This window comes from Vombatus ursinus, unplaced genomic scaffold (assembly GCF_900497805.2).
Source record: "Vombatus ursinus unplaced genomic scaffold, bare-nosed wombat genome assembly UNPS02010219.1, whole genome shotgun sequence".
Lineage (NCBI taxonomy): Eukaryota > Metazoa > Chordata > Mammalia > Diprotodontia > Vombatidae > Vombatus > Vombatus ursinus.
Window position 1 is genome coordinate 5077799 of NW_020949997.1, and position 26109 is coordinate 5103907.

The following is a 26109-nucleotide window of genomic DNA, read 5'->3' on the forward strand; positions in this document are numbered from 1 at the left end:
TTAGTAGATTAGTTGTATCTTACTCTTTGTGACCTTGTTTAGGGTTTTCTTGGCAAAGATAATAGAGTGGTTTGCCATTTCCTTCTCTAGCTCATTTTATAGATGAGGAACTAAGTGATCTGTCCATGGTCACACAGCTAGTAAGTGTCTGAGGCTAGATTTGAACCCAGGTCCTCCTGCCTCCTGGCCCAGGGCTCTATCCTCTGTGCCACCTACCTGCCCTCCAGCTTATTAATGTCCCTAAAATATGGTAAATGCAAAACTCCAGATGTGATCTGATCAAAACAGAGTACAGGGAATTTATCTTCTCTTTATTCCTGTAAAAAGACATACCACAAAACTCCTTTCACATCTCTGCTGGCCATAGACCACATGTGAAAAATCTAGTAACGTGGTTAGACCAGAACACAATCACCTTGCTTTCTGTGTTTAATTTGTCTTTGTGCATTTTTCCTACCCATTCGTCTATGGGGGAGAAAAGACAATGGAAGAATCTCGAACCCCAGAACTGTTTGGTAGTTAAGGGATGACCATTGCCTGGTTTAGAGTCTACACTTCAGAGATTAAGAGGCCTATGAAATGCTTACCATAAACTAGAGTTGGGTTTCAGACAGAAGGATCCAAGTACTGGACCTGGAAAAGGAGTCCAAAGAAAAGACTAACCCTGAGGGCATTAGGTAGCTGGAGAGACTCTTCTTGTTTTAAAGATAATGATGATGGTGATGATGATGAAGAAGAATTAGAGCATAGCACATTTAACTATGTGCCAGGTGCTGAGCTAAGTGCTTTACAAATATTATCTCATTTTTATCCTCACAACAACCCTCAGAGATGGGTGCTATTATTATCCCTATTTTACAGTTGAGGAAACTGAGACAAACAGAGGTTAAGTGACTTGCCCAGGGTCATATAGCTAGTGTCTGAGGTCAAATTTTAATTCTTGTCTTCCTGAAAAGATCTTCTTGGAGAGATTAGAATCTAGGATTGAGAATCTCTGGCTGGGGAGATTAGAGACTTCTAGCCAAGAATCTGGAGGGAACAAAAGAAAAGAACTTAAGGGAAGGGGTTTTTTTGGTTTGTTTGTTTTTTGCTAGTCCCAGGGAAGGGTTTGTATCTTTTCTAAAAGAGCAAGAAAAAGTCTGTGGTATTTAAGATATATGAACATGGACTTCCCTGCTTTTCCCTTGATTTCAGCAGAACCAGAAACCGGAAGTCAGTTAGTCAAAAGCATTTATTAAGCACTCATTATGTACCAGGCACTGTGCTAAATGATGGGAAAGCAGAAAGACAATTACAGGTAGCATTTAGTAGTGTCATTCTTCAAAGCATCAAAAGAGACTGTCTAACCAGAAGAACAGTGTTTTTTCTCTTTGCCTTAGTTTCCTCATTTGTGAAACAGGGATAATGCTGTGTGACCCTGCGCAAGTCACTTAACCCCGATTGCCTCACACACACACACACAAAAAAATCTTATGGCACAGTGGATAGAGCACCAGCCCCGAAGTCAGGAGGATCTGAGTTCAAATCTGGCCTCAGACCAAACACATGACACTTACTAGCTGTGTGACCCTGGACAAGTCACTTAACCCCAATTGCCTAAAAAAAAAAAATAGGGATAATGCCTACACTATTTCACAAGGTTGTTGGGAGATAAGTGCTTTATAAATTACAAAATGCTATTCAAAACAGACCAATTCAACATTTATTATGCCCCTACTATTGGCTATGATGAGGTAAATGGAACAGTGATTAATGTGTGAATGAAGATGGTTTGCTTGAGGGACAGTAAGAAGACTGCCTTGTCTAGAGCAGAAAGGGGATGTAAGGGGCAGCTAGGTGGCACGGTGAATGGAACAATGGCCCTGGAAGCAGGAGGACCTGAGTTAAAATCCAGCCTCAAATACTTACTAGCTGTGTGACCCTGGGCAAGTCACTTAACCCCAATTACCTCTGAAAAGAAAAAACAAAATGGATGTGAGCTTGGGAAATGTGAGAAATAAGTTTGGAAAGATACATTGAGAACCTTGAACGTCAGACTAGATTGTTTGGATTTTACTCTGTAGACAACTAGAAACAGTTAAAGCTACTCAAAGCCAGGGCAGAGGAGGGATCTTGCCACTGAAACTCTTCTGAGATTAGAAGGGAAGAGTTCACCCTAAGTTTCTCCCTAAAACATCTGCTGTCAGCCGTCTGTGAACGTGTATATGTATCTGTCTCTCTCTCTCTCATTCTCACGTGTTCCTTCCGTCTACTCTTTTATCTGCAGTTTATTTCCTGTCTTAACAGACCTCAGTGACCTGCTGGCAGAAGAAACACCAAGTAGTTGGGACCTGCTCCAGAAACCACTACACTGGCCTAACTTTCCTCCTGCCCAGGTGGTGTGTGTCCCGGGAGCGACAGGCCGGGGAGGAAAGGATCCAAGTGATGGACAGTGAGGGGTCCAAGATCGGTGAGGGAGTGCCCTGGAGTCCACAAGTCCAGAATGAGAAGATGGGCTAAATCACCATGGGACTATCTATTGTTCCACTGAGGCTACTATCCTCAGAAATGGGCTAGAATCTGAGGAAAGGGTGGTTCACCTCAGGGCCCTCCTGGATGTTTATTAGCCTCTTCTCCTCCAGAATCTTCCTGTTCCTGGAGTTTCCTGGGTTGAGATCAGGCCAAGATACTGGAGAGCAAGGAGCAGGCTTAGCCTCAGTGACTATTCTTTATCCTGAAGTCTCTGGCTACAGGACCTTTTTGAAGCTGGGGTTCCCTCCTCCCCCACCTCTCTCCTGTGCTTCTGTGGGGCATCCAGCCATTTCAGGGCCTGCCTGGGAAGAAGACAGCATCTCAGGGGCAGAGCCAAGGAACAAGGCACCCACCATGGCCTTCCTCCTGAGGCTGCTCAGGTTTGGGACAGAGAAAAAGAAGGCAAAGCATTATACAAACGTGAAACGAGATGTGAATCCTGAGGATTTGTGGGAACTTGTGGGAGAGCTGGGGGATGGAGCCTTTGGGAAAGTATTTAAGGTAAGCATTCTATGGCTAGGACTGATTCTTGGGAGGGAGGCTGAAGGTGTTTACCTACCAACTTGGCCCAGCTGGAGACATACCCCAAAGGAGATCAGCTTCCCTGGGATGTGGTTTTGGAGACCTTGGTCATCTTGGGATGAGCCATAACAGAATAGGGGAGCAGGGTCCTAGGTCTTCTCTCACCAGAGAGGGGTGGGTAGGATAAACCCTGGGGGATCTGATTCTTCCAGTCTCATCTGAACTTGGCCACCTGCTAGAAAGAGCTGGCATTAAGAACATAGATTTAGAGATGGACCGCCCTTATTTTACAAAAGTGGATAAAGAGGCTCAAAGAGGATAATGACTTGCCCTGGGTGACCCAGCTAGTAGGTATCAGAGGTGGGATTTGAGCCTAGGTCTTCCTGGCTCTAAGTCCTATACTTTATCCATCATGTCCTACATATTACACTGCATGAAGGCACCCCACACACAGATGCTCAAAATAAAACTGAGAATTCCATGGCCCCCACTGCTAAATCTGTATATCTGTATGTTTCCCTCCTTCTCTTGTACCCTTACCCCTGATTTCCTCATGTTTTTAATGTTCCCATATTCAGTTTTCCCTTCTTTCTTTTTGCTCTGTCCTTTGTTGATCTCATCCACATTTAGCGCTTCAATTATTACCTCTCTGCAGACTACTCCCTACTTGTTTTTTCAAGCCCTGACCTCTCTTCTCACTTCCTGTCCTGCATTTCAAACTGCCAACTGGACATTGCTACTTGGATATGCCACTGACCCTTCAAACAGAAACAACAAAACTCACCATCTTCCACCCCAAACTACTTTCTCCTGACTTGGCCATCTCTGTAGGTGGCACCACTTCCTAGGTACCAAGGGTAGAAACATCAGGGTAATCTGTCAGGTACAATTTGTCCTCAAGTCCTATCGATGATTGAGTCTTCCTTTCTGATGTCATTTGAAAGTGTTTCCTCCTTTCCATTCCCACTACCTGAACTGAAGTCTTCATTACTTTTCACCAAGACTAGTTCAGAAACCTCCTTCTGGGCCTTTCTGCCTCCATTCTCTCCCCTTCTACTTCATGCTATATGCCATCACTCTGTTAATCTTCCTAAAGAAGTAGCCTTCTCTCCTTGCACAATAATGGTCAATATCTCCCCATTGCCTACAGAATAAAGTACAAACTCCTTAATCTAGCATTCCAGGTCTTCCACTATCTAGCTCCAACTCATTTTAATCTCCATCTCCCATCCTTCCCTTATACATACAAAATGCTCCAGCCAAATTGGACTAACCTGTTATTCTCCCAACACATCTGACCATTTCTCCCCATATTTTGTCCGTGCCATTCCTTCTGCCTAGAGTGAGCCAATTAATCCCCCATCCCCACCTCCTGGCCATCTTTCAAAGCTCAGATCAACTGCCACATCCTCTAGGAAGACTTCTTTGTTCACCCCAATCAGAAGAGATTTCTTTTTGCCCTAAAATTATATTGTACATATTGTCCCATGATACAACATATGGATCCTTGCATTGTAATTATTTGTATCCCTGTCCTCTCATCTCCCCTCGGGAGCAGGCACTGTACCTGACATAGTATCTCATACATAGCAGACACTCAATAGGTTGGTGTTTGTTTGCTTTTTAATGGATGGTAAATTAATGAATTAATAAACTCTGCCTGAATGTCTTCGGCAAAAATAATAGCTGACACTTATATACTGCTTTAAAGTTTGCAAAGTGCCTTACTGAGAGGTAACATGGCCTTGACTGAGAGCTGACCTCAGGCAGGAAAGCCTAGATTCAAGTCTGGTCTCTCACACCCACTGGCTATGTGACCCAAAAAGGCCTCGTACTTCTCACTATACCCAGGCAATTTTAAAATTGTAATTTGCCCATGAGAGAGGAAGTTCCTCACCCAGACCTTCCCACTCTGATGAAATTTCAGATAGGATTTTTTTTTAAATCACTTTGCATAGATTATCTCATTTGAAACTCAGAGCCATCCTGTGAGGTCAATTTTACCTATGGATATGATTAACTTCATTTTACACCTGTAGAAACTGAGGCTCAGAAAGGTTAAGTCTCTTGCCTAGGGTCACACAGCTGTCAGAATTCTTCCTGCTTCCAGGCTCAGCCCTCTGTCCACCGTAGAACACTGCTGGACTGAGATGCTATCAAAACAGGAGAGTAATCTGTTCTAGCTCTGATATTAGATGGCTTGTGTGACCTTGGACACATATTTTCCCTCTACATCTCAATTTCCTCATCTGAAAATGAGTAGGTTGGATTAGTTGACCTGTACAATCCCTTCAAGCTATAACAGTTCTTGAGTTTGTAAGGGGCCCAAGCCCCTTTTCTTAGGCCCTGTTTTCTGCGGCCAAGAACAATGACACACCAGCATTCAGTTTCCTGTTTATGGCTCTTGTTATTATGAAGTGTGGTTTCAACGAGAAAAAAAAGTCACACAAAAGCAAAGCTTGTGGAGGGCTTATTTTTGTCCCTTGTGCATTTACAGAGTTTTCTTCTGGACACCCACTTAGATGAGATGCTTATCTGTGATTGCCCAAAGAGTAACGGTGGGGAAGGGGAAAGCTATCAGGTGAGATGGAACAGGGTTTAGACCACCAAATGGGCACCTGAGCCCAACTGGCACAACTCATGTTGTTGGCCTCAACCAGAAGTGGCAAAGCTGGCTGCTTATATGAACTTTCTACCTCTTGCCATTTCTATACACTTATACGTCAATGGCCTGAGTCTTGCTGACGAGGCCATCGACCAGATGGAGAAATCACCCCAGAGGAAATCAGTACACAACTGTCTCTATTTATACTGTATTCCCACAGTACACTCTGGGGTCCTCGAGAACAGGGATTTTTTTTTTGGCTTTCCTTTGTATTCCTAGCACTTTGGCACAGTGCCTGGCACATACTAAATGTGAATGCTTATTGTTGACTTCACTTGACTAGTGGCTACAGATTCACTTCTACTTTTTGAAAAAGTACATGATGAGCCCATTAAGGCAAGAACTGTAGTATTTATTCAAAAAACTTGAGTATGGTACAGTGGACTAAGTACTAGAGGAAGGAGATATAAATAGTTAACATAATTCCTACCCTCAAGAAGCTTACAATCTAGTAAGGATGTTAAATGTGCACAAATATAGATTATGATAGGCAAAAAGAAGTGCATAAAATGAAGTGAAATCAGATGAAGTAAGAGATCAGTTCTATCTGGGAGGATCAGGGAAGGCTTCATAGAGGAAGCACCATTTGAGTTGAGACTTGAAAGATTGGTTCAAATGTCATAGACAGAAAAGAAGTATATGATGTACATTGTAGACAAAGAGATGTGTGTGAGCAAAGGAATAGAGGAGGGAAAATTCAGGAAAGGTTTGGGGGGATTGGGAATAGTCATGGGCTCATACAATCATATATTTAGAAATGATCAAGGCTTGGACATCATTTAGGCCAACCCCTATATTTTATAGATAAAGAAGGTAAGGATCAGAGAGGTGAGTGACCTGCCCAAGGACAGTTTGACAGGAACATGTAGAGGGAATAGTGGCAAAAAGGTTGGAAAGATAAATTGGAGCCTAGTTGTGAAGGCTCTCGAATGCCAGCCAAAACTGCAGAGACTTTATTTGGTATAATTGGACCAAAGTCTGGTTGAGACTATGAACTTCAGTCTGATTAGTGATATGAAATCAAGCAATCATGGCAAGTCTTAGTTGAGTCCTTAGGTTTTATAGAGCATTAGGGACACGCTACCAGTTTTCTTGCAATCTTCTGTAGGAATAAAGGGCTTCTTGGCAACAAATTAAGCACCAACCCAACCTGCACACCTGATTCCCTTTCTCAAACCATTTCCATAGCATTTTGCTTCTTCCACAACAATCCTGGGTTGAGTGGCAGATCACAAAATGTTCTTTGTTATAATTGAAACATGTTGGATTTCCTTTGGTAGAGACCGTCTGAAACTCTACAGAACAAATGTGACATATTGGGGACAAGGAGTAACTGATCGGGCTTAATGTGTTAACCAACACAAAGATATTTGCATTTTAAACACAATGATGGCTTAAATTGATGTGGGCCTTGGGGTTAAGGGGAACTTTCCCCTACATGAGCTCATTCGCTCCTCACAAGTGCTCTGAGGGGAGGGAGGAGATACTCTAAGTATTGCTTACACCATTTTCAAATGGGAGAGGCTGGAGCTGAGAAAGCTTGAATTCCTCCCCTAGAGTTGTCAAGTCAACAAGTTAGTCAAAAGGGGCAGCTAGGTGGCACAGTGGATAGAGGAACGGCCCTGAAGTCAGGAGGACCTGCATTCAAATCTGACCTCAGACCAAACATTTGACACTTACTAGCTGTGTGACCTTGGGCAAGTCACTTAACCCCAATTGCCTCACTAAAAAAAAAAAATTAAAAAAAAACAAGTTAGTCAAGTAGCATTTATTAAGCACCTACTATGTGCCATGCACTGTGCTAAGGGCTAGGGATGCAAAAAACAAACAAACAACAAACAACAGTCCCTGTTCTCAAGTAGCTCACAATATAAAGGAGGAGATGACATGTACAGTTACATACAAACAAGATATGTATGGGATTAACTGGATAAATTCCCTCAGAGGGAAGGTACTAAGATTAAAGAGGACCAGGAGGGGCTTCTTGTGGAAGGTAGGACTTTAGTTGAGACTTGAAGGAAGCAGGGAAGCCAGGAGATGGAGATGAGGAGAGAGGGAGTCCTGAGCATGGAGACAGTCAGAGAAAATGCCCACAGTTGGACAGTGAAATTTCTTGTGTAAGGAAGAATAAGACCACTGTCACTGGACTGCATAGTGTGTAAAGAGGAGTAAGGTATAAGAAAACTGAAAAGTTAAGAAGGGGCAAGGTTATAAAATCCTTTAAAAGCCAGACAAATGATTTTTGTTTGATCCTGGAGGTAATAGGGAGCCATTGGAGTTTATTGAATAAGGGGATAACATGAAGACTTGGTGAATGTAGGTTAATAATAGTAATATAGTCCAATTACAATAGCTGAGTTCAGGTCTTCATCACCTATCATCTGGACTATAGCAATAACATCCTAGTTGGTCTCCCTGCCTCTATTTATGTCCTAATGTAACATGACTGGTAGGTGAGTCCTTCTACTGGGCTGGGATGTTGAATATCACCCCTTGCTCCTTAGGGCAATCTAGTCTGGATCCTTTATGGATGAATTTCTCATAGTTGAAGACTCCACTCCCTATACAGGACAGAAAAGAATGGATGAACGAAAAGACCTAGGCCCATTTCTCTGGATTAAATGGGAAGAAGGCCTCCTAGCTCTTTCCCTTACAAAGGTTCCTAAAGTGGGCGATACTGCCCCCTGGGGGGTGCTGGAATGATCCAGGGGGATGATAGTAGCCTCAAGTGCAATTGGGAGGCGTTGAACAAAAATAAAGGGGTGGTAGAAGCATAAAGAAAGAAGAGAAATAAGAAAATTTTGAAAAACTGTTTGTACATGTTTCATTTGTTGTGTAACAGAGTTAAAGTTGTAGTGATTACATTATTTTCCAAATAAACGCACAGAATGCAAGTTATAATGGATCAGTGGTCAAGTCCGCCAACAGGTCTTAACAAGTAAATGTTGGTAGGCAAGTGTGTCATACATTGTCAGGAAGTCCAGCATACATCAGCAGGAATATGTGTGTGTAATGACTTGTTTATAATACGATGCTACAGGGGCAGCTAGGTGGTGCTGTGGATAGAGCGCTGGCCCTGAAGTCAGGAGGACCTGAGTTCAAATCCGGCCTCAGACCAAACACTTGACACTTACTAGCTGTGTGACCCTGAGCAAGTCACTTAACCCCAAGTGCCTTTAAAAAAAAAAAAGATCCTTTATAATACGATGCTATACGGTTACATGACACAATATCGCATCATCAAAATTTCAATGCAGGAAAAAAAACACAAATTTACAATAAATTATTAAATTTAAAATGCATCATTTCAAAATATATATATTTTATATTTTTGAAATGATGCAAATTTATAAAAAATTAAAGGGTTAAAGAAAGTAGATTTCCATGGGGGTGCTAAGTAATTTTTTTAAAAGGGGGCTGTAGGCCAAATAAATTTGGGAACCTCTGCCTTAGAGTAAAGGCTCTCACTGGCTGCCTTCATACTACGAGAGCCCAGCTGAAGTCTGTGAGGTAAAGTGATGGCCAACGCTGACTCAGGCCTTTTTGAAGATGCTGACTATGCCACTAATCAAAAAAGGCTCTTCCCAACCACATGGCTTGCTAAGTGACTTGCCCAGGGTCACACAGCTAGTAAGTATCTGAGGTCAGATTTGAACTCAGGAAGAAGAGTCTTCCTGATTCCAGGCCCAGCATTCTGTCCATTATACCACCCAGCTACCCTATTATATAGATAGAGATAGAGATACACGTATAGATATACATATATACATATGTGTGTTTATTTGTTGTTCATTCATTCTATCATGTCTAACTCATTATGACAGGTCCCTCTATCCTCCATCATCTCCCAAAGTTTGTCCAAGCTCGTGTTTGTTGCTTCCATGATACTACCTAAGCTTCTGCCATTCCCTTCTCCTTTTGCCTTCAATCATCCCCAACATCAGGGTTTTTTTCCATTGAGTCCTGTCTTCCCATCATGTGGTCAAAGTATTCAACTTCAGTTTTGGTATTTGTCTTTCCAATGAGTAGTCTGAATTAATTTCTTTAAGTATTAATTTATTTGACCTCGGAGGGACTCTCGAAATTCTTCTCCAGCACCATGGACCAAAAGCGTCAATTCTGCAGTGCTCAGTTTTCCATATAGTTCAACTCTCACAGTTAAACATCACTACTGCAAAAAAACCATAGCTTTGACTATGTAAACTTCTGTTGCCAAGGTGATGTCTCTGCTTTTTAGCATGCTATCCAGACACACTATACCTTTCCTTCAAGGAGCATGTTTTGGCTTCATAACTGCAGTCGCCATCTGCAGTGATCTTTGAGCCCAAGAATATAAAATCTGACATTGCTTTCATTTTTTCTCCCTCTATTTGCCAAAAGGTGATGAGATCAGTTGCCAAGATGTTAGGTTGTTTTTTTTTTTTTAATGTTCAGCTTCAAGCCAGCTTTTACACTCTCGTGAAGAGGCTTCTTAATTCTTCTTCACTTTCTGCCATCAGAGTGGTATCATCTGCATATCTGAGATTGTTGATATTTCTCCCAGTATCCTTAATTCTGGCTTTTGATTCATCTAGCCTGGCATTTTGCATGATGTGCTCTGTATATAAGTTAAATAAATAAGGTGACGATATATAGCCTTGTCATACTCCATTCCCAATTTTAAAGTAATTATTCCGTGTTCAGTTCTAGCTATTGCTTCTTGGCCCTTATACAGGTTCATCAGGAGACAGTCTGATACTCTGGTACTCTCATCTCTTTGAGAGCATGCCACATTTTAGTTCTGATCCACGCAGTCAAAGGCTTTAGTGTAATCAATGAAGCAGAAATAGATGTTTCTCTGGAACTCCCTCACTTTCTCTATAATTCAGCAAATATTGGTGATTTGGCCTCTAGTTCTTCTGCCTCTTTGAAAACGAGCCTGCTCTTCTAATAATTCTCAGTTCACATATTGCTAAAGCCTACCAAGAAGAACCCTGATGGTATATGAATTAACATAATTGTTTGGTAATTTGAACATTCTTTGGCATTGCCCTTCTTTAGGATTGGGATGTAAACTGATATTTTCCAAATTTGCTGGCATGTTGAGTGCAGCACTTTAACATCAACATCTTTTAGGATTTTAAATAGCTCAGTTGGAAGTCCATCACTTCTGCTAGCCTTATTGTTTGCAATGCTTCCTAAGACCCACTTGACTTCATTCTCCCGGATATATGGGTCTAGATCAGCAACCACACCATTGTGGTTATCGATAATTTAAGATCTTTCTTGTATAGTTCTTTTTGCCACATCTTAATCTCTTCTGCCTTCTACCTCTTCCTAAGTCCCTAACACTTTCGTCTTTCATCAGACCCATTTTTGCATGAAACATTAACTTGGTATCTAATTTTCTTGAAGAGATCTCGTCTTTCCCATTCTATTGTCTCCTTCTATTTCTTTGCATTACTCATTTGAGAAAACCTTCTTATCTCTCCTTGCTATTCTCTGGAATTCTACATTCAGGTGGATATATCTTTCCATTTCCTTTTTCCTTTCCTTCTTTCCTCAGCTATTTATAAAACCTAATCAGACAGTCATTTTGCTCTCTTGCTCTTCTTTTTATTTCGGATATTTTTTGTTGCTGCCTCATGTACAATAAGGCAAACCTCTGTCCACAGTTTTTCAGGCTTTCTGTCTACCAGATCTAATCCCTTAAATCTATTCATCACTTCCACTTCATTTTCATAAGGGATATTATTTAGGTCCTATCTATATGGTCTGATGGTTTTCCCTATTTTCTTCAATTTATGCCTGAATTTTGCAATAAGAAGCTCATGATCTGAGCCACAGTCAACTCCAGGCCTTCTTGTAACTGACTATATAGAGCTTCTCCATCTTTGGCTACAAAGTATATAATCATATTTTTATACTGACCATCTGTTTGATGTCAATATGTAGAATTGCCTTTTGGGTTGTTGAAAAAGAATGTTTGCTATGACCAGTAAGTTAACTTGACAAAACCTCTATTAATCTCTGTCTTGCTTCATTTTGTACTCCAAGGCCAAACTTGCCTGTCCAGTTATCTTTTGGTTTTCTACTTTAGCATTCTAATCTCCTATGATGAATGTCACATCTTTTTCTTTAATGTGGTTTCCCTTTTTTTAGTATCTTATTTTTCCAATTACATGTAAGACAATTTTTACATTCATTTTTTAAAATTTAAGTTCCAAATTCTCTCTCTTCCACCCCTTCCTGACACAGCAAACAGTTTAACATAGATTAGATGTGTGTAGTCCTGCAAAATATATTTCCATATTAGTCATGCTGTGAAAGAAAACACAGACCAAAAAAAAAACCCATGAAAAAAATAAAGTAAAAAACAATCGACATCCAGACTCCATTTCATGTTATTCTAGAAGATGTTGTAGGCCTTCATAGAACTGATCAACTTTGGCCTCTTCAGCATCAGTGGTGGGAGCATAGACTTGTATTACTGTGATGTTGAATGGTTTGTCTTAGATTCAAACAGTTTTCATTCTGTCATTTTTGAGATTATACCCCAACAGTGCTTTCCTCACCCTTTTATTGACTATGGGGGCTACTCTATTCCTTCTAAGGGATTCTTGCCTACAGTAGTACATGTAATGATCACCTGAATGAAATTCACCCATTCTCAACCATTTAAACTCACTGACAGCCAAGATAGCAATGTTTAATCTTTCCATCTCCTATTTGGCCACATCCAGCTTATCTTAGTTAATAAATCTTACATTCCAGATTCCTATATGATATTGATCTTTGTTGTTGTTGGCCTTTCCTTTTGTCACCATATCCACCCCACAGCTGGGCTTCCTTTCTGCTTTGACCCAGCTGCTTCGTTCTTTCTGGAGCTATTTGTAGTTGTCCTGTGCCCTTTCCCAGTAGCATATTGGAAACCTTTCAACTTTAAGGGCTTATCTTCTGTCATCTCTTTTATCATTTTAATACTGTCTGTGGAGTTTTCTTGGCAGAGATATTAGAGTGGTTTGCCATTTCCTTCTCCAGTGGATCATCTTTCATCAGAACTCTTCGCTATAACCTGTCTGAGTACCCCTGCACAGCATAGCTCCTAGTTTCATTGAGCTATGAAAACTCCTCTGCCATGACAAAGACAAGGCAATGATCCAGGAGGAGATATGTACATACATATATATATATATATACACACACACACACACACACACATATATATATATACATATATATATATATATATACACACACAGGCATATACAGTATTGAATGGATTTTCACATTATCTAACTCACATTAGCCTATATACTAACTGAAAAAGTCCTTAGTTTGGGAAGAAACTCAGATAACAATTCTCTCATTTGTATTAAATTTATTTAATCATGTTAGAGTTCTAACATAAAAGAAAGCTAATCATTTCTTTTTTTGGGGGGGGGTTAGGCAATGGGGTTAAGTGACTTACCCAGGGTCACACACAGCTAGTAAGTGTTATGTATCTGAGGCCACATTTGAACTCAGGTCCTCCTGACTCCAAGGCCGGTGCTCTATCCACTGCACCACCCAGCTGCCCCCAATCATTTCTCTTAAAATAAGAAAACCATTAATTTTACATTAGAGCAGCCATTTGTGTGATTTTACAAGGCACAGAATTAAGAAATCAAAAAAGACAAAGATATCCCGTAAGGTATTCAGAAGCCCCAGGCCTTTATATCGTGAATACTTTCTTCAAGAAGAGAATTGGAAGTCATAGGACATGACTAGCACCAAACAGCATACAAAAAATTAAACTGACTGTATGTTAACTATCAGGAAATGACTATTGACTAATGTGTGAGACATTACAGAACTAGCTGCCTCTGTGTGATCGGATCATTACCTGGTTAGAGGTAAGGTCAAAATTAATACCAAATTAAATGAATTGATAAATATGAGAAGACAGTATGCAATTACAACAGCTCTACCCCAACCTCTTTAAACAAGCTGTTGACTGAAAAAAAAATGGGAAATGCAAGTAAAGACATTGTTAAGATAAGTTTAATCAAGGATGTCAGAGAGCCAAGAAACTACTTTAGCTAACAAACATCTGCTCTCTTTGCCAAGTTAAGAGTTTTGGCAACCAAGGATAAAGCTAATTTATAATATGAATTCATTTGCAAAACATTACAGAGGACTGTGGCAAAGGCTCACAAGCAGTATCACTTCACAAAACAGCAAAAAGTAGTGGAGGGGAAAATGAGGTTGGGAAAAGCTTAACATGAAATCCAATTAAATTAGAATATGCCGATGTTTGTAGGTAAAACTAGAAGGAAAACAAAGATGTGAATTGGAATGTTTTGCCTCCTTACTCTTCCATTTCCTGGCTTTCCTTTTGTTGGTGTTCAGTAGTTTGCAGTCTGACTCTTTGGGACCCCTTTGGGGTTTTCTTGGCAAAGATAGTGGGGTGGTTTACTATTTCCTTCTCCAGCTCATTTTACAGATGAGGAAACTGAGGCAAACAGGGTTAAGTGACTTTCCCAGGGTCTGGGACAGCTAGTAAGTGTCTGAAGCTGTATTTAAACTCAGGTCTTCCTGACTTCAGGCTTGGCACTCTATCCACCACACCACCTAGCTACCTCTGGCTTCTCTAGCTTCCTTCAAGACTCAGCTCAAATCTGATCTTCTACAGGAAGCTTCTTCCAGATCCCCTCCCTTCTATTCCCCTCTCAATGCCAGTGATGTCCCTCTGAGATAATCTTCCATTTATACTGTATAATCTTATATGTCCAGTTATTTGCATACTGTCTCCCCCATTAGAAAGGGAAATCCTTGAGGGTGGTATTTTTGCCTTTCTTTGTATACCCAGCCCTTGGCACAATCTCTGAATATAGTGGGAGTTTAGTAAGTGCATGTTTATTGACTGACTGACAAAAAACATTCAAGGGTCCAGACTAGAAGAAGACTTCCAATGGGCTGGGTAAATCTTCCACAGAGGATTTGGAGGAGATAATGGACAAGACCCACACAGGCTGAGAAGGCCTGTGGCCTGGAAACAGTGATGGGATTGTGGACACACCAACTATACATGTCAGGAAGTCTGCTGATTTGGTTTGGGTTTGGCCTTTCTTGTGGCAGTCTGCCTGTGCTTTCTGTCCTATCTTTCCACTGCTAGCATTGCCCCAGGGGTTGGGCTGCCCTACTACCTTAATGCATGGGCAGCCCAACTTATTAAGGGCTAATCCACTGCCCTAGTTTAGGAGGCGTGGGTTCCAGGCTCTAAGGTGGGGTATTGGCATGCCACCCTGGTGGAAGACGTAAGACCACAGTCGTCTCCCACAATGATTAGGGGCAGTGACCAAATAGCTAAAGCTGGGAGAGCCAGGGCTAAAGAACAGCTTCTCCAACTACTTGTTGACAGCTGTTCCTCCATCCTCCATTGGTCCTAAAGCCATCATGCCTGGGGTCCAGCAACCAATGGAGTAGTGTCTTTCCCTTGTTACCCATGCCCTGTACTCTCTACTGTCCACCCTCCCTGTTTATGTCTCTAGCTTTCCTTTGAATGAATAAAATCAATCTCTTGTTTACTCCCCCTTAATTGTAATGCTTTCTCTGAGATTATCTTTAATTTACTATATATAATTTAACATACTAGGTTATAATTATATTAATAATATGTCTTATATGTGCATAGTTTTTGCATGCTATCTTTCTCATTAGAATATAAGCTCCTTGAGGGCAGGAACTATGTTTTTGCCTTTCTTTGTACCTAGCACTTTACACAGTGCTTGGCACACAAAGTACCTGGCACATGGTAGGCACTTAATAAATGTTTATCAATTGATTGATAGTAGGTATTTAATAAATGCTTGTTGACTGACTGACTCTCGGGAAAGTCTCTAAGTCCCCAAACTGTTACAAGTGACTGGGACAACTAGGTATTCATTAACTCACAAATAGTTATCACTGCCCCTTGGGGAGAATGTGGGGAGAAGCAGCAACCTTGGTTTCTGGATTGCTGGGGACTTTGTCCAAAAGGCACACCTGCCAATCTACTGCTGGCTTTTTTGTCAGTTCTGATCTTCTCAAATATATCTACAGCTACTCCTGTGTATGACAACATTGTCTGCAAGAGCATAGATTTAGAGCTGCATTAGACCTTAAAGCCACCAGGTTCAGACCCATCTTTTTGCAGTTGAGAAAACTGAGACACAGAGAGGGTAAACAATTTGCCCAGGGTCACACAAATAGTTAGTCTCTAAGGTGGGAGTTGAACCCAGTACCCCCATCCACAGCACTAGGTCTTCTTGATGCCAATTTCAGATATTTGACTCCCTGCCCTCCTTCCTCCATCCCTCCCCTCACCCCCACATACACTTTCAGAGTTCTCTATAACATTTACAATTTGAGACATTTGCTCACCGGAAGTGATTTTTCTACCTGTGGTTTTGTGGATTTTTTGCACTCCTATCATATTCTATTCTGCAAAATGATGATGATATTTCATGGTTATTCAGTTCAATTTGAGAAATATTTACTAAGCATTCTATCTTCTGGGCACTGTCCTTGGGGTGGAGGATCCAAGGACAAAAACTTAAAGGTCTTTGTTCTCAAAGAGTGTCCATTCTATTGGGGGAAAGGGAGACGGTATACAACATATATGCTGATAAACACAAAGCATATTCAGTGTGATAACTGTAACTGGAACATATTGATGTATTAATAGTAATAGCGAACATTTCTATAGTGCTTTAAGGTTTACAAAGCTCTTTATGCAGGGTGTCCAAAAGGTTCAGGACATTTTTAACCTTTAATAGTTATTAAATAAACTTTTTTTTAAAAAAGCTTTTAATAGCTACACAACAGCTATTAAAAGCTTTAAAATGGGGCAGCTAGGTGACACACTGGATAGAGCACCAGCCCTGAAGTAAGGGGGACCTGAGTTCAAATCTGACCTCAGACCAAACACTTGACACTTATTAGCTGTGTGACCTTGGGCAAGTTACTTAACCCCAACTGCCTAAAAAAAAAAAAAGACTTCTGGAACATAATATGTTATTAAAGCTTTAAACCATATTAAGACTTTTGGAACACATTGTATATATGCCCTCTTTTGCATATATAGCATCTATATTGCATGTTTTCATATGTGTTATAATTCATCTTCCTAAATTATAAACTCATTAAAGATAAGGATCATATCCTTTGTATTCTGTAAGGCCCTATTTCATAAAGGATTGTTGAGCAAATATCTCTGTCTCTGCCTCTTTTAGAGGTAGCTGGTAGGGCAGCGGATAGAACTCTAGGCCTGGAGTCAGGAAGACTCGAATTCAAAATGCCTCAGACACTCACTAGTTGTGTTACTCATTTAGCCTTTGCCTCAGTTTCCTTAACGGTAAAATAAAGATAATGATAGCACCTGCCTCTCAGAGTTGTTATGAGGAGCAAATGAGGTAATTTTTTTAAGCACTTAGTATACCATCTGGCATATAGTAAGTACTACAGAAATGCGTATTCCCTTCGTTGAGGGAATGTTCTGTTGCTGTTATTATTATCTTTTTCTCTCTACTTTGGTCTTCTATTGGTCCTGCTCATCACTGTCTCCATTTCTGTCTGGCTTTCTCTTGGTAACCCCCATTCTCTTTCCCTTTTCCTCTAAGCCTTGAGTCCTAGAGTAGGAGTCTCTCTTCTTACACAATTTTCCCCTTTTGGTTGAGAAAAAGACTACCTAGTACCAGGTGGAAAATGGACTAGGACCATATTAGAAGCCGTTCCAACCTAATGGAGTTTATGCTTTGCTAGAAGAGGTTTCATGCCAACATGGCAGAACTTGATGGAGTTTATGCTTGGCTAGCATGGCTGATATAGAAACCTCCTCTAAGGAGGTTCCAGGAAAGGACTTGCCAAATGGAGAAGGAAGTCATGTGAGGTAGATGTGCTGCCAGCTTGAGAAGGTCACTGGGGTGGGGGTGGAGAAGTAGTCTGAGGAGTCATGAAGTGAGACAAGTTTGAAGAGTCGGGCCCAGAATAAACAGGAAAGATGAGTCAGGATCATCTCTGGGAAATTGCAAAGAGCCTTCAATGGCCCCAAAATTCTCTTGGAAATAAATGCCCATCCGTTTAATATCAGTAGTCTATTATAAAGCTTCAAGACATGGAAAGCCTCTGAAGAACTAAGTATTACCATCACACAGAATGTGGGTGTAAGCAGGTTGTAACATACAACCAACCTATAAAGACCTCAAAGAAGAACAGGAAGTTATCAGGGACATGTATGGGGGAAAACAATCTGGTTACAATGCAAGGGTGGAGGATGACAGGTGGACAATTCAAGTGTTCCCACTGATATCCTTAGGACATAAAGATAAAGTGAAGTAGGTTTCTGACATGTTGGATAGATGCCATCTGGTGAACTTAGGGGCTGACATGGACAGAAGTCATATGGAACAAACAATCTAGTTAGATTGCAACCTGCATCTTTGGAGGGAACATACCAATTGATGAGATCACAGATTCATTTGAGCGTTTGGGTGAAGTGGCCTGATGTTGGGAAACAGAATGCAGAAACTGAGTCAAGACCTGGATGTGAATCCTGCCTTAAACTTGTACTTGCTGTGTGACCTTAGGCAAATCATTTAACCCCTCTCTCAGCCTTAGTTTCCTCATCTGTAAAATGGTGCTACCAATACCTGTAAGTGCTTACCTTAAGGAGTTTTGAGGAGCAAATAAAATAATGTATGTAAATGGATTTGCAAACCTTAAAAAGCTATATAAATGTCAGTTATTGTTATCATTAGAGTGTAGAATGAAGAACAAAGGCTTGAATTTCAAGTAGATATGAAAGTGAGTCCTCCCACCAACTGTTCAACCTTGGACAAGTCCATTGTATTCTCTGGGCTTCAATTTATTTCTCTGTCAAATGAAGAGGTTGCACTAGAGTAACTTTAAGGTACTTTCCCAGCTCTAGCATTTTATGCATTCTTTATGTAAATAAGAGCTCTGAGAGAGGACCTTTTATTACCTCCCTGACCCAGGAAATATGTGACCCAGCAAGTTTGTAGCAAAAGACTAACTGTTTTAGGTTAATCTCTTGTATCAGTCTGAAAAATGATTCTGTCCATTCCTGGAAGAGTAGGAACAAGGGCTGAGCCAAACTGGGATGGGAGAACCAGGATATGGAAGCTGGATAGTGTCCCAGGCCAGTCCCTCCTAAGCCAAATCCGTAGTGTTGCTTCATTCATTTGTTTGAAATGTTGTGAATTCTTAGTAAAATACACCCACATCCAAATGGAAGCACAACACTGACATTCAAAACCAAAGAGAAATGCTTGGAAGTTTAGACTCCCTTTGGGGATTGACAGGACTCCATTCCATTAGCAAAAACAATGGCGACCAGAACACCCAATTTATCCCCCTCTCACCCAAGGGCAAAAGCAAGCTTAATACTCTGGCTAAAACGGATGGTGGCCAGAGCAAGGCCAGTTGATATTATCTCTACCCAAAACTATCTCTAGATAGTATAGGGCCCCAGGGCAAAACATAGGATAGACTACCTCCCAAATATTTTCATCACAATGAAATTAATAACAACAATAATAATGATAATTAACATTTATATAGTGCCTACTATGTGCCAGGCACTGTGCTAAGTGCTGTCCAATTGTTATCTCATTTAATCACATTAAAATTAAATTAGATTAAAATGACTGTTTAATACTGGTTTTATAAGATAGGGAATCTGTCTATATCTATATATGTATATGTGCATAAATAGAACATATATATAGTATATCTACTAATTTGCATGTATTTATAGTCATTTACTTTTATTTGTGTTGTATGTATTTATGCACATACTTCTTTTCTCTCCCATTTGAATGTAAGCCCCTTGTGAGTAGGGATTTTTTTTCTTCATACTTATATCCCTAGAAAGGTCACTTAAAGGTTACAAAACTTTCCTTCATAGCAATAACAACAACAACAACAAAAAAAAAAACAGTTAAGAGAAACTTAAGTGACATAGTATCCATGTCTGACAGCATGTGAAACATTCCATACCCTTAACCCCTCAACTTTCTACCAAAGTAAATAAGTGTTTTTCACTATCTGCTTTTGGAACCCAAACTGGTTAGTTCTGCCAAGGATACGCCAAGTGAGCTTAGCCAAGAACTCTTCTGTTCTATTGTGAAATAATACAAATCATCTCTATTCTTATATACCAACCAGTAACAGAAAGTGGTTTTTCTCAATAAAGTAGGAGGGGAGGGAAAGACAGACTTGGGATGAATGACAGTGCAAGTTGGTGGGTAAGCTTTAATATGACTGAGTGCATCTCCTCTGTGAAGGACAAAATGTATGTGGTCTAAGGCAAGAGGTAGAGAATGAGTTCTTGGTGTTGGTGAGCCCCTCTTCCTGCCAGTCTCCTTGAATAGAGGAGAATCGGAAACCACAACGACTTCCTCTAGACTGGAGGGTTCAGTGTGTCTCTGCATTGGGTGGGGAGCAGAGAAGGGAGTAGGGTAGGGATTGTATATAAGGAAACTGAGGAACACAGGGAGAGAGAACTGAATGATCTCAGAATTGAGACCATTGTTGTGGTATGGATCTGGGAGAGGGGAAGGAAAGGGAAGGGAATAAGCATTATTCCATGCCTACTATGTGCCGGGCACTGTGCTAAGAGCTTTTCTACAAGTATTACCTCACTTGATTCTCACAACAACCCTGTGAGGTAGGTGCTATTATTACCCCCACTTTATTGTTTTTGTTGTTTGTCCTTCGTTCTTGTCATCATGAAGATGATGCCATAACACACAAATGAATTGGATTTAAGTGAGGGAGGGCTGTGCAAAGTCACCGGACTCACTTTCTCTTCTGGCTAGCTGAGGCAGCTGATCAAAGTTACTGAAGCAGGAGAGCATGAAGAAATTATGAATGATAGTGAGTATAGACCACTGGACATTTTCCAAGACTGTCAGTGGACAGTGCTTTGTACATAGAAAGTGCTGAATAAATGCTTTATTCATTCAATCACTCAATGCATTTAAAAGGAAGCAATATGGAAGTAAGACTTGGAAATGTAGGAGTGGTACCAGATTACACTGGAGATGCACTCAGTCATATTAAAGCTTACCCACCAACTTGCACTGTCATTCATCCCAAGTCTGTTTTTCTCTCCCCTCCTACTACTCTCTTTGAATGCCAAGCTAAGGAATTGGGATTTCGTTCTAGAGGTAATAACAGAAAGCAATTCAAAGATTTTAGGTAGAGATGTAAAATTTTCAGATCTGGTCATGTTACTTCAAAGCATCTGTGTACCACCTTCTGCATGCAGCCTTCCCTGATCCCCTTAACATAGTTCCCCCTTTCCCAAACCAACTTGTATCTAACTAATCTATATATATTTGTATTTCTTAACTTTCATTTGTGATGTGTGTGTGTATGTGTGTCTTGTCTCCCCCATTAGAATGTAAGTTTCATTGGGGTAGGAATTTGCCCCCCTCTTTGCGCTTGTATGCCTAATACCTAGTACAATGCCTGGAAAGCAGTAGAAACTTAACAAATATTTGTTGGTTGATGGATTGACCTCTGCTAGTGTGATGGCAATGAGAACTGAGAGAACTCTTCAACGGTTTCTTTCCTATTTTTAGTGACTTCCCCTCATCTTTGAAAACAAAAAATAAAACAAATTTCATTTGAATCTACCATGCCCTCAAGCTGTATACTGTATCTCTCCTTCCTTTTGTTATTAGTTTCTTAGGAAAAGCTATCTAAAATCATCTTCTCTACTTTCTCATTTCCATCACTTCTACTTTCTCACCTCCAACTCACTTCTCAACCCCTGACAATTGACTTACGGGTCATGTGTCCAACAAGATGGAAGAACAAATTCTTGTGATCTCTTACATCTTTCTAAAATAAGAATTATGTTTAAGAGATAAAACAATTTCAGCTATTTTCATGATCTAAGACACAAAGAATCCTAATGAAATAACAACCTGATGAACTAGCAGCAAAGAAGGCTAATCTCTTTCACAAATTCAATTTTTGTTTATTTTCAGCCCTAAATTCTCTTCCTCCTACCTCCCCTTCTTCCTCATTGAGAAAGCAAGAAAAACAGAATTCCATATTACTAACATATATTTGAGCAAAATTAATTTCTGCTTTAGCCATATATGTGTATGTATGTAGGTATGTACATATGTACGTATGTATGTATGTGTGTATGTGCATATATATATATATATAAATATACCTGTATCCTGAATTCATCTATCTGGAGATGAGTAGCATATTTCATCTGAAGTGTTTTGGAATTGAGTTGGTCCTTGTGTTAATAAGAATTCCTAAGTCTTTCAAAGTTGTTTGTCTTTACAACATTGTTATTATTGTACAAATTATTCTCTTGGTTCTGTTCACTTCACTTTGCATCAGTTTATAGAAGTCTTCTCTGCAACCATCCCAGAAAAAGCTAGTCCCTTCAAATATTTTTAATCTGACTTCTGGTTTCATCACTTAGCCGAAACGACTCATGTCATGTCCATAGTGTTGCTTCATTCATTTTCTTGAAATGTTGTGAATTCTTAGTAAAAGACACACATATCCAAATGGAAGCACAACACTGACATTCAAAACCAAAGAGAAATGCTTGGAAGTGTAGACTCCCTTTGGGGATTGGCAGGACTCCTTTCCATTAGCAAAAACAATGGCAACCAGAACACCCAATTTATCCCCCTCTCACCCAAGGGCAAAAGCAAGCTTAATACTCTGGCTAAAACAGATGGTGGCCAGAGCAAGGCCAGTTGATATTATCTCTACCCAAAACTATCTCTAGATAGTATAGGGCCCCAGGGCAAAACATAGGATAGACTACCTCCCAAATATTTTCATCACAATGAAATTAATAACAACAATAATAATGATAATTAACATTTATATAGTGCCTACTTATTATCTTAATTGCCAAACCAGCTGGCTTTTTCTCAGTCCTCCTACTTCTTGAAATCTCTGTAGTATTTAACACTATTGACTATCCCTCCCTAGATACTCATTCTTCCCTGAGTTTTCATGACACTGCACTCTTCCTAACTGTCCACCTACCTGTCTGGCCACTCTTTTTCAGTTTCCTTTGCTTTGGGATGTCCCATCCCTTATGCAAGATTGTGCCCCAAGTCTCTGATTTGGACTCTCCTCCCTTTTTTCTCCATACTCTCTTGGTGATTTAATCAGTTTTCATGGTCATCATCTCTGTGAAGACAACTACTATATTTACACATCCAGTCCTAGTACGTCTTCTGAGCTCTAGTCCCATGTCATGAACTATATAGTAAGTATTTCAAATTGAATGTTCTATAGGCATCTCACACTCAACATGTCCAAAACAGGACTCATTATCTTTCCCCCAAAAAACCCTTTCCTTTTCCTAACTTCTCTATTTTTTTGAGGGTTTTTCCATTGACCTGAGTCACTCAGGTTTACAAGCATAATGTTATTTTTGACTCTTCCTTCTTCCTCACCCTTCATACCCAATCAGTTGCCAAGTCTCTCCTTTTTTCTATTCACACAGTCACTCTCTTGGTTCAGTTCATCATCTCTTTTTGCCTAGACTATTACAATAACCTCCTAATTTGTCTCCCACAACTAGGTTCTACTCTTATATTCCCAGCACTTAGCATAGTACTTACACAGTAAGTAGTTAGTAAGTGCTCTATCTATCTGTCTATCTATCTATCCATTCATCCACCTTCTACCAATTTTTCCACCACACATCTACCAAACTGATATACCTAAAGTATAGACCTGACCATCTCATGCCCTCTGATGAAGAAACTCCACTGTCTCCTTCTTTGTTATATAAATTCTTCCTTAATGCCTGACTCTAGACCTTTTGGGACTTATTGCATTTGACCCTTCTTCATACACTCTACATACAAGCCAAGCTGGCCCGCTTACTGTTCCTCCTACACAACATTCCATCCTTCATCTCTCTGCCTTTACGTAAGCCTGGAATGTATTTTCTCCTCACTTCTGCCTCACGGAATCCCTGGATTTCTTCAAGGTTCACCTCAGGTGCCACTTCCTAATAAGAGACTTATCTTGAAAATTACTTTATATCTATTTCACCTCTTATTTTATTTGTATATTTTCTCCAGTAGAATGTAAGACCCTTGAGGGCAGGAATAGCTTCATTTTTGTCTTTATATTCCCAGAACCTAGCAGTTTTTGGCATATAGTAGGTACTTCAATATTTGTTTTCTCTGAATTGAAAAGATGTCCTACCAACTTGATGGGTCATTGTGAGGCCCAAATGAAATCATAGTCGAGAAAGCAAGTTAAAAAGTGTGCTTTAGGGGGCAGCTAGGTGGCATAATGGATAGAGCACTGGCCCTGAAGTCAGGAGGACCTGAGTTCAAATCCGGCCTCAGACCAAATACTTGACACTTACTAGCTGTGTAATCCTGGGCAAGTCACTTAACCCCAATTGCCTAAAAAAAAATTTTAAATTTTTTTAAATTAAAAAAATAAAAATAAAGAAAAAAGCAAAAAATAAAAAATGTAAAAAAAAAGTGTGCTTTTAACATTGTAACAACAATGTAACAATGTAACAACAACAGTTTAACAAGTGTAAACTTGGGAAGGCATTATAATGATTGGGGCAGCTAGGTGGTGCAGTGGATAGAGCACTGGGTCTGAAGTCAGAAAGACCAGAGTTCAAATATGACCTTAGACATTTACTAGCTGTGTGACCCTGGGCAAGTCACTTAACTCTTGCCTGCATAAAATTGAAGAAAGAAATGGCAAACCACTCCAATGTGTTTGCCAAGAAAAGTCCATGTACTGTATTAAAAATGCTAAAAGACATGACATCAGAAGATGAACCTTTCAAATCAGAAAGGTCTGGGTGCTTTATGGTCCACAGGATCATGAAGAGTTGGATATGACTCAATAACAACAATAATTATAATGATTGAGTCTCTCTTCCCCCAACCTAGGTGTCATTCCTTATGGGATTAGCTAGTCATTATCTGGGAATTATAGCGAGCCTGAAGGGAGAGGAAAGTTTGGATAAGAAAGAGTGGGGGACAAACCAGACGGGTCTGGAGTCTGGGAGGAGGGTGCCCAGGAAGAGTAAACAAATAGGCTATATCAGTGAGATGCTATAAGTTGGAGACAAGGGGCTGGGCAGCTTACAGGTAGCAACAACATGATGACCCAAGGAGATAGCTCATAGTAGGTACTTAATAAATACTTATCAAATGAATGAATTAGTGACAGTATAGGCACCCAAAGGTAGAGGATGCTGAAAAAAGAATGGAGAACCACTTTCTCAAGGTCCTGCCCATACCATGAAGAAAAGTTCTTAGCACAGCGCCAGGTAGAGTAGACACTTAATAAATGTTTATTGATTCATTGGTTGAAGAAACATGTCAAAACTCAAAGTCAAGCATCCCAGTAAGTATGCAGGATTGCCAGGAAATCATTCGTTCGTTCAGTGAACAAACCTATTATGGGCAAGACACTGCACTGGGCTTTGTAGAACACACACAGACATAGACACAGAGAAACACACACACACACATAAAACCACGTATTTTATACATTTTATATATATATATAATATATGTATATACATACATATATACATATATATATGGTGTCCCAAAAGTCTAAGTGCAATCTTGAGCTTATTAAAGCTTTAAATTGCACTAAGATTTTTGGGACAATAAATAGCACTGGAGATAGATATAGAATTAGAGATTAGTCTATATACAGGTATAACCTAAGAATTATAATCCTAGATTTCTTAGAATTGGCTATCCAATGCAACCCTTTCCTCAAGCACGAATCCCCTCTGTAGCATCCCTGGTACATGGTCAACCAGCCTTTACTTGAAGATCTCTGGTGACCAGAAGCTCATTTCCTCATGAGACAACTTTTGAATAAAACATGGCCCTGGCTTCTGGAGGAGCTTATAAACTAATAGAACCCTGGCTCCCTTTATTCCTTCTGGGGAAAGTTGGGGAAGGTAGAAGCTGACTCAAGAACGATCATTTGCGTCTGTATCTTCTAGGTTCAGAACAAGGAGACCGGGGTCTTGGCTGCAGCCAAAGTGATTGAGACTCAGAGTGAGGAGGAGCTGGAGGATTACATAATGGAAATTGACATCTTGGCTGGCTGTGACCATCCACACATTGTTCAACTACTGGATGCCCTCTATTGGGAAGGCAAACTGTGGGTAAGTTGGTGGGGCTAATAAGGACTAAGCCATGCACAGCTGTATATCCTTAGAGCATCTCTATTGTTTTAACATTTAGCTTGTTCATGGACTGTACATAGTCAGGTTAATGGGGGCATCCCCATAATAGACTAGCTTATAGTCCTGGTTCTGTCCTTGCCTTTGCCGTGTGATGCAAGCCATCATATGATATCCACACTCTCTGTGCCTCTGTGAA

The 26109-nt window shown here is 40.3% G+C and overlaps 1 protein-coding gene across 2 annotated transcripts in view; it reads left to right on the forward strand.

Moving 5' to 3' along the window:
• The first annotated feature begins 2273 nt into the window (after nt 1-2273).
• The window catches only part of LOC114037048 (serine/threonine-protein kinase 10-like), a 64523-nt gene continuing 40687 nt past the window's right edge, over nt 2274-26109 (forward strand). For both annotated transcript variants that reach the window (XM_027853850.1, XM_027853851.1), the window contains exons 1-2: nt 2274-3012; nt 25728-25892. In XM_027853850.1, coding sequence (XP_027709651.1) covers nt 2596-3012; nt 25728-25892 — 582 coding nt within the window. In that variant the 5' untranslated portion in view covers nt 2274-2595. The remainder of the gene's footprint in view (nt 3013-25727; nt 25893-26109) is intronic.